General features: G+C 55.1%; 2 protein-coding genes across 3 annotated transcripts in view; one reads left to right on the forward strand and one right to left on the reverse strand.

Moving 5' to 3' along the window:
• Positions 1–960, forward strand: part of FUZ (fuzzy planar cell polarity protein) — an 8,683-nt gene extending 7,723 nt beyond the window's left edge. The window contains exon 11 of the mRNA XM_003801472.3: positions 462–960. Coding sequence (XP_003801520.1) covers positions 462–685 — 224 coding nt within the window. The 3' untranslated portion in view covers positions 686–960. The remainder of the gene's footprint in view (positions 1–461) is intronic.
• The window catches only part of AP2A1 (adaptor related protein complex 2 alpha 1 subunit), a 45,955-nt gene continuing 37,839 nt past the window's right edge, over positions 722–8,837 (reverse strand). For both annotated transcript variants that reach the window (XM_003801470.2, XM_023507867.1), the window contains 16 exons: positions 7,375–7,525; positions 6,862–7,030; positions 6,590–6,727; positions 6,143–6,325; positions 5,591–5,688; positions 5,040–5,271; positions 4,787–4,954; positions 4,539–4,699; positions 3,748–3,804; positions 3,559–3,641; positions 3,348–3,437; positions 2,159–2,282; positions 1,956–2,072; positions 1,784–1,853; positions 1,510–1,644; positions 722–1,149 (listed from right to left, as the gene is read on the reverse strand). In XM_003801470.2, the coding sequence (XP_003801518.1) occupies positions 1,072–1,149; positions 1,510–1,644; positions 1,784–1,853; positions 1,956–2,072; positions 2,159–2,282; positions 3,348–3,437; positions 3,559–3,641; positions 3,748–3,804; positions 4,539–4,699; positions 4,787–4,954; positions 5,040–5,271; positions 5,591–5,688; positions 6,143–6,325; positions 6,590–6,727; positions 6,862–7,030; positions 7,375–7,525 (2,054 nt within the window). In that variant the 3' untranslated portion in view covers positions 722–1,071. The remainder of the gene's footprint in view (positions 1,150–1,509; positions 1,645–1,783; positions 1,854–1,955; positions 2,073–2,158; positions 2,283–3,347; positions 3,438–3,558; positions 3,642–3,747; positions 3,805–4,538; positions 4,700–4,786; positions 4,955–5,039; positions 5,272–5,590; positions 5,689–6,142; positions 6,326–6,589; positions 6,728–6,861; positions 7,031–7,374; positions 7,526–8,837) is intronic.

Here is an 8,837-nt window from a genome sequence, read left to right on the forward strand (position 1 = left end):
TTGTTTAGCTGACCCAGGCTGGGTTCAAACCCGACAGCCTCAGTGTATGTAGCCAGCACCCTACCCACTGTGCTACAGGCGTTGTCCTTTTTTTTTTTTTTCCTTTGTTTGAGACAGAATCTTAACCCTAACCCCTAACCCTTTGTCACCCTTGGTAGAGTGCTCTAGCGTCACAGTTCACAGCAACCTCAAACTCTTGGGCTCAAGTGATCCTCTTGTCTCAGCCTCCCAAGTAGCTGGGACTATAGGCACCCACCACAACACCTGGCTATTTTTAGAGATGGGGTCTCACTTTTGCTCAGGCTGCTCTCAAATTCCTAAGCTCAAGTAATCCACCTGCCTCAGCCTCCCAGAGTGCTAAGAGTAGAGGTGTGAGGCACTATACTATATCCAGCCTGGGATAGGGCTTTTAAAGGTTAGCATCCTAATTGTCATCTTAGCACTCCCTGTCCTTTCCCCAGAGCCAGGCCCACTAGAGAAGACAGAAGACGCGATCCAGGGGGACCAGCTACCCAGAGCCTGCTATCTGGTGTTGGGGTCCGAGGAACCAGACACAGGGTTGCATCTGGTGGCCCTGCAGTTGGGGCATAGGCGGCTGCTGATGCTTCTGTCTCCTCAGAGTCCCACCCATGGGCTGCGGAACCTGGCCACCCACACACTGCATGCCCTCAGCCCACTTCTTTGACCACCAGAGAGTGGGCAATGGACAGACACGGGGCTATTAGCATCTCTCTGTTTATTCGCTCACAATAATCCACAGCCCCTGGATGGGGAGAGGGTGGGAGGGGCTATGATAGAGTGGGGGGGAGGGGAGGAGGCACCCACTTCCCTGGCCCCTCTCCCCTCTGTGCTTGGAGGGGAAAGGGAGGAGGGGGCTCCTCCTTACCCCCCAGAATGTAAACAGCAGCAGATAAACAAAAATAAAAATACAAAGGCCGGAGGAAGGTCCAGGCATCTCCCCCACCCTTGGGGTCTTCCCTGTCACCAGCGGAGGTCCCCCATCCACCAAAGCTGCCTCAGTCCTAGGAGCTGCCCAGTGCTGGCCACTTCCCCAGGGGCAGAGTCCAGGGCTCAGAACTGCTGGGCCAGCAACTCACACAGATGACGGGAGACAGGCTCCTTGCTGGTGCGCAGGGTCAGCCGGTACATCTGGATTGGGGGAGTTGAAAGAGGACTCAGGGGGTGGACAGGCCACATGGGAGGAGATGGGAGTGCCAGGGAGAAGAGGACACAGAGGAGATAAAAGTAGAGAAAAGAAGATAAAAGGACCAGAAAAGTGATACAAGAGACAGGAGATAGGAATAAAAGCAAGAGGAGCCAGATAGGAGGGAAACAATGAAAGCAGGCCAAGGAGGGAGGAAAAGGTATGGAGTTCAGAAATCAGCAAAGGGAGGGAAAGACCATTGGAAGGGGGAGGAGGGAGCTAACTGATAGAGTCAGAGGGGTGGTGGGCCAGGGAGGCTGATAGGCACCCTCCCTTTGGGCTTCAGGGCTCCCACACCAACTCACCTGAGCCTGTGCATTGGGCTCCAGCCGGAGCAGACAGCCCACCTGTAGGGCTTTAGTCTGGATGATTCCAGCCCCCACGAAGTTCTCAGGGTTGGGGTCCACATTGTCCAGGAGAGCAGAGCCAAACCCCAGAAGCTGAGCAAGAGGGGAGCAGCTGTCAGTGTGCTGGAGCTCTGTTACCGTTCATACCACAACATCATGGTTCCAAAAAACCTTGGGTCCCACTTTAGATGGAAAACAGGCTCCAGAAACACACAAGCCCCTGTTGACTCACCTTGGCCTTAGTGAGTACAGCATCCATTGGGTGGTTGGCCTTGAAGATTTTCTGTGCTTCCTGTTGAGGCCTAAGGATGGGGAAAGTTTCGGGTTAGCGACAGCCATCCCAGGCCCTGGCCCCGCCCTGCCCTGCCCTGCCCAAGCACGGCCGGTCCCACCCCTCTGCTTACAGGCTCAGTTGCTTCCAACGCTGGAAGAAGTCCTGAGCCGCCATCTCTGTCGGCTGGAAGAACTTGTTGATGGTCACTGGGAGCTTCAGGGTGAGGGACTGGGGGGTGCCACCGTACCTGGCACAGGAGGCAACAGCACACCATCAGCCCCCCCCACCCCGCCGCATTATCCCGGTCCCTCCTCAGGGCAGTGTCCGACTCACCGGAAACGCACAGACAGCAGAGGGGGCGTCAGGAAGTCCCGCAGACACTCGATGTTGAGCACCTGCTGCACCTGCGCCCCGCCATCCACCTGTGCCGCCACGCGCTTTGTCTGCACAGCCAGCTGTGCCCGCCTCAGTCAAGGAAGGCAGAAACAGAAGAGATGGCCTGAAGGGGTCTTTGCCATGAACCCTGGGCTTCTTTTTTTTTTTTTGAGACAGAGCCTCAAGCTGTCCCCCTGGGTAGAGTGCCGTGGCTGGGGATTCGAACCTGCCACCTTAGGTGTACATGGCTGGCACCTTAGCCGGTTGAGCCACAGGAGCCAAGCCAACCCTGGGCTTCTTGACAGCCCCAGCTTACAATCCTGGACTTAACCCTACAAGGCCCAACCACAAAGTTTCTCCTATGCAACCTCTGAACTGCCCCCAAACATCTCCTATGGCCTCCACAGTGATCTCAGTGACCGTATTGAGGCACAATTCACACCACATTGAGACATAAGAACATTGGTTCTGGAGGGTGACTTGGGTCTGAATCCCTGTGCTTACCACCTGGTGACTGTGGACAAGCCACTTAACCTCTTTTAGCCCCACTCCATGCCCGGCACAGAGCTGCTACAGGAGCCTTAGGAAATGATGGAGGAATGAATGCAGCAAAGAAATGAAACAGTCCTGAGAGTTTTGGAGCCTCTCTAATTTCTTGGATATGGAAATGGAGACCCAGAAAAAGGAAAGAGAGGACTGCCACCACCAGCTACCTTTCCAAGGTTTTCCAACTGCTCTTGTCTTCACAACAACGTTATAGAAGGAAGAGGAGCATCTACACAGAAGGGCTAGAAGGGCTCAAGAGAGGCAAAGTGACTTAGCCCAGGTCACACAGAAGGACCTATCTAGAAGGTGAGCACCTAGATCCCCAGGCCTGGCTCCCAAATGCAGGACACCCCAGCATTGTGGGATGGAGCCCAGTGGAGGACAAGGTTAGGACAGCCAAGGTGACTGACTTGGCCAAACTGAGGTCCTGGGCAGGTAGGGTTCTGGAAATAATGCTTCCTGCTCATCATCTTGTAGTCATTTCCTGTCCCACAGATGAAGATTCTGAGTCTCAGAGAAGTCACCACATGCCCAAGCTCTCAAAGTAAGAGAGACCAAGCTGGAGCCAGGGGGCTGGGCCAGGTCAAGCCTGAAAGGATATGAGTCTGGAGGTCTCCTGGGTGGACAACAGTGGGCAAGAAGTTCTGGAACTGCACTGAGGTCTTGTTGCCATAGAAGAGATACATGCGGCCTGCAGCGGGTGGAGGGAGGAAGAGGCAAGACTCCATCTGAGTTCCTCTCATGCTGTCCCTAGCCACAACCCCAGCCAAAATCTCCCTCCGACCCTGTCCCCAGAGTCCACCCGGACACACCCAGGTTCTGCCGGAACTCTGACTTGACACCAATTTGCAGCAGCTGGTTCTCAAACAGGACTCCATTGTTCTTGCATACAAACCTGGACAGGGGTGGCAGGAAGCTCAGGATGCTGGGTACCAGTCTGTGCCTGGCTTGGGCTCCCCCTACCAGTCTCCATTTCCCTCCCCCATCTATCCCAGACTCACTTATTCAGCAGTTCATCAGCTTCTGGAATGGGAGGGCCAATGTCTTCAGGACCTGGGCTGGAGGCAGGGAAAGGAGTAAGATGGGAAGGAAGAGGCCTGAGGGGCTGGAGGGAAAGGCCCAGAACTAACACTAGTGAAACAAGCCCTATAAGGACAGAACCCCAGAACCACAGACCCAGACTTCTCACAGAGCCTCAAAGAACCCCAGAATCAGGCCAGCAGTTGCCTCAAATCAAATGTGGCCCTTTTCAGAGGACCCAAGTTTCACTTTCTTCCCAAGTCCCTGCCTCTGCCCCTCATAAGGGACCCCTTGATGAGAGCCCCAATCCCCTTTACCCTCCCTGTGGACACGATAGGCTGCCCCCCAGCCCTCCAGGCCACCCCTTACTCAGCAGCTGGAGCTGGATCAGCCAGCAAAGCCATGGGGCTCTCAGGGGCAGGCGGCTCCAGCTCGCTGGGCCATCCAATCCCAGAGCAGACAAGAGAAGACAGGCGTGGCAGGCAGCCAATCCCAGAGAGGCAGCAAGAAGGCCGAAGAGAAAGACGGAGAAGGAAAGGAGAGAAGGAAGAGCAGGCTGAGAAAACAGTGATGGGAAAGGCCAAACATAGGGTGGCCAGGGTCAGCAGCGTCCAGAGTGGCCAGAGGAAGCAAAGAGGCCAGGGCAAGGAAGGCAGCAGCAGGGACTGTCTGAGGGGACAGGGAGAGGAGCAAGTGGGGAGATGGGGGGTGCTAAGCAGAAAGAGGACAGTCCTGGGGTTGCTAGAGAAGGGGCCAGGCCAAGCAGGGGTACCTGAGGAAGGCCTCCTCGGGGGTGGGCCCCAGGCTGGGCTGGGCAGCTGGGCCATCGAAGACATCCACCAGAAGGTTCCCTGCACCAGCAGGGGCTGGGGGTGCTGCTGGGGGAGGGGCTGCCCGCAGCCCCAGGAGGTCAGCGGAGGGTGAAGGTGTAGACTGCAGGAAATGCAGATAAAGGTTGAGAACAAGGCCCTGCTGCCCTGGCCCCTGCTGACCTTGCAGGACCCACCCTGTGGGACTTACCACAGTGCTGGGGGTAGGTTCCACTCCCCCATTGATATCATTGCTGCTGGGGTCCCTGCGGCCATCATCTAGGGCACTGCCAGCCCCTGGCCCCTTCTTACGTTTCAGCTTGGCCAGAATGGATGACTCTCGCTCAGGGAAGGGTGGCATCTCCTCTAGTACTGTGGCCTGGCAGGGGGGTCAGGGGGATAGGTCAATGCCAGTCATTAGGAGAAGGAGGGCATGGGTAGGGGACAGGGTCCAGGGCTCTGACCAAGACATCGGTGCTGGCCACTGAGCTGAGGGTGAGGTACTCCACAGCCCGCTGCTGCAGCTCCACATCAGCGTTGCGCAACTGTGAGCCAGCCCGTAGCACACCCTGGATGGTGGCCTTGGTCTCAGGGAACAGGTTGATGAACTTGATGTAGGTAGACAGCAGCAGGGCCCGCGTTGCCACGCTGCACAGGTGGAACTTGGAGTGCAGCAGGGAGAACTGCACTGGGGGGCTGTGGAGGGGGGGCAATCATCAGTGAAGGATTGAGCTCCACTGCTCCCTCCTCAGAACTCCTCAATAGGTGCCACCTCCCTCAAAGGGATCATTCCCAGGACCATACACTGCCTCCAGGGGACTGACAATCCCTGCCCTGAGGCTGCAGAGCAGTGGTCACTGTAACACTTGGTTCCAGAGTCTTACTCCCAAGGATTAAGAGACCAAGAAAATTCCTAGAACCCCATCATCACTAGCCCCGAGGCTCCTGAGGCCCCAAGCTCCAGAGCCCTCTGAATTCAGTGTGCATGTTCTTCCATAGCCCAAGGCTCCCTCACCTGGACCGGGGGTCCCCAGCAATCAGGTTCCCAAACTCCCCAAGGATGTAGCCGCCAACCTTCACCATGTTCTCATGACAGGCTGGGGCCTGCAGTGCCTGGGAGGGCAAGGAGGGGCATGGAAAGGCCAGAATGAGCGCCCTGCTTTAGAGTGCCCAGTACATGCAGGCTACTGACTTTGTGGGACCCTCATAGCTCTTATAATACAGGTCGGGAAACTGAAGCATGGAGAGGTTAAGAGACTGGCCTGACCTCACAGGTAATGAAAACAGTGTCACTAGGTCCTCTTTCCTAGGACAGAGGGAGATGACCAAGATCTGGGAACAGGCAAGTATATTCTGGACAAACCATGCTGCTCCCTACAGACTCGCCACAGCCCCGGGGTCCCTTGGGTGAACCAGATAGGTAAAGTCACTGCTCAGAGTGCCTTCTGCCAGTGATGCAGAAAAGCAAGTGAGATGGCGATATGGAGGCAGCAGCCCCCATCCCCAGTGGTCCTCATTCAGCCTCCAGGTCCTGTCATGGGGGTCAGGGTGAGTGAGGCATGCTGACCTCAAAGACAGTCTTGGCGGCATAGCCCTGGACATCATCACGGTTGGTGACTATCTGGAGCACACGATACCAGACCTCTTCACTCACGTAGTCGCCTGCGATGCGAATGAGGTTGAGAATAGTGTCCACATACCAGCTGTAGTCCACAGCATACTTCTCAGCCAGGATGGCCACCTTTAGGACCTGCCGCCAGGAAGAAAGACACATGGGCATGTGTGTACATGTGTGAGCATGCCCATAGGGGAAAATGAGGGCTTGGACTCACTTGGATCTGAGCCTGCCACTGTCTCAATCCGGATACCCAGGAGTCCAGGCCCCCAGCCCCTCTTCCCTCAGACCAGGAGTCCAGGCCCTCAGCCCGTTTCTCTCTCAGATACAGGCTTCCGGGCACCAGCCCTCTCCTCCCTTAGTCGCAGAGGTCTGGGCCCCAGCCTCCCCAGGACTCACAATTTCTTCACGGATGGCATAGTCTGCCGTCTCTAGGTACCGCAGCATCTCTGACACTATCTGCTTGGCATTACTCCGGTCGCACATGGCATAGAGCAGGTCAGCTGCCCGCTGCCGCACGCTGACATCCCGCTCCGTCTGAGGGAGGAGAGCAGGGCCTGGGGTGTATTCTAGGCTCTCTTTTGGCACAGGGATGGCCACCAAAGGGCCTCTAAGTTCTAGGCTTCACTGAAGGGGGTGGAGGACCAGAGGCAGGTTCCCAGAGGCCACACCTTGAGAGCATTGATGACGGTATCAATGTGGGTCTTGACTGCCTCGTGGGAGAACTCAGAGCTGGCCAGCGTGCACATGCTCTCCAGGGCCAGGTAGCGCAGGTTGGTCTCACGATGTTGCAGGAACTGGCCCAGCTGGTTACAGGCCCGTACCAAGAGGTTGGGCTCACTGGGGTGGGGCCAAAAGAAAGGGCAGCATGAGAGAGACAGAGATAGAGACTAGGGAAGAGGAGGACTGGAACCCCTTGAGGACCTAGGTCTTAACTCCTGCCTTACCCAGCTCTCCTGGTGACCCAGACATCTGAACCACTGCACCCAGAGAAAGACATCTAGCAACTGTGTCTTCCAGGGAGGGCCCCAGCACCAACCTCACAGGGAAACACCTCCCTCCCCCATCCTTCTCCTACCTGGAAGTCAGGATTCCCAGACCCTCCCCTAGGACCCAGGAGTCCACACTTCCAGGTCCCTCTTTCCAGCTACAGGCATCGGGTCCTGTGGGGCCTAGGGGGGCACCTGTCATAGTGGATGATGAGGCTGATGGTCTCGAAGAGGATGGCATTCTTGGCATTGGAGTGCTGTACCTTCTTGGACTTGGGGGGCTCCTGGGCCTTGTTAAGCACAGTCTCCAGACATTCCACCAGCCGCCCCTTCACAGCGGCATCCTCTGGGGAAATGGGGGGTACCTGAGGACCAAGTGTCACGCCCAACCAGCCCACCTTCGGTCCTGTAGGTCCCTTGACCCTTCCCAGGTCCCCAGGGGAGGTGAGGGAAGGCACCTCTGGAGACAGCAGATACACTTCCAGACCCGGGTTCTCATCCTGCTCTGCGCTGACCCTGCTAGGCAAGAGGTACCACCCCTGTGAGCCTCAGTTTCTCCTTTTCAAGTGCAGAGCTAAGAAAGCTTTAGGGATGTTCCCTAGAGACATCCCCAAACCCAGCCCATCCCAAGGACCAGTCTGATTGCTGAGCATCCTCCAGTGAGGATGCACTGGCCATTCACTGCCTGCCTAGTAAAAGACCCCTGCCACATCTATCACCATGAAACAGACAAATACTAATAACTGACATTTTCTACAACACAATGTGTCATCAATGTATAGAATAGCTGTCTAGCATTGTAGCAAAAAATGTTGCTCCTGAATCTATCAGGACATGAACCAGCTAGAGATCAAGTTAAGGGCACCACAAGGCAGTAATCATCTAAAACCAGACCTCTGGATACAAAGCTATACAAGACTCCTGGTTTCTCCAAAAACAGGTGGGGCAGAATATACATACTATAGTGGCTAGAAGAAATCACAAAGCTGTAATCCTGTAATCCAATTTAATATGTAATCCTTTAATGTACTCTAAAAGCCTTAAAAATAATGCCAGACAGACCCTTAGTAGAGTCTGAATAGTACCTGGATAATGGATGACACTAGAGTCATTTTGAGTCTTCTGAGGTATAATAATGACACTGTGGCTTTATAGTGTTGTTGGTCTTAAGGGACATGTGGGGAAATATTTGGGAGTTGGGGAACGTTATGTCTGTAATTTGCTTTGAAATAGTTTGGGTGAGGGTGGTGCCTGTGGCTCAAGGAGTAGGGCGCTGGCCCATATACCAGGGGCGGCAGGTTCAAGCCAGCCCCAGCAAAAACTGCAAAAAAAAAAGAAATAGTTTGGGTGAGAGAGTAAGTGAAGGAGAGGGCAAACACAGCAAAGTGTTAACAATCACTGTGAGTCAGGGTGAAGGGCGTTATACTGTCCTCTCAAGTTATCTTTTTTTTTTCTTTGTTTTGAGACAGTTTCACTTTGTCACCCTCGGTAGAGTGCCTTGCTGTCATAGCTCATAGCAACTTCAAACTCTTGGGCTGAAGTGATTTTCTTGCCTCCGCCTCCCAAGTAGTTTAGACTACGGGCACCTGTCACAATGCCCGGCTATTTTTTTGGGTGTGTGTAGAGATAGAGTCTCACTTTATGGCCCTCGGTAGAGT

The sequence above is a fragment of the Otolemur garnettii genome, unplaced genomic scaffold (assembly GCF_000181295.1).
Source record: "Otolemur garnettii isolate 467f Iridium unplaced genomic scaffold, OtoGar3 scaffold00211, whole genome shotgun sequence".
Classification (NCBI taxonomy): Eukaryota; Metazoa; Chordata; class Mammalia; order Primates; family Galagidae; genus Otolemur; species Otolemur garnettii.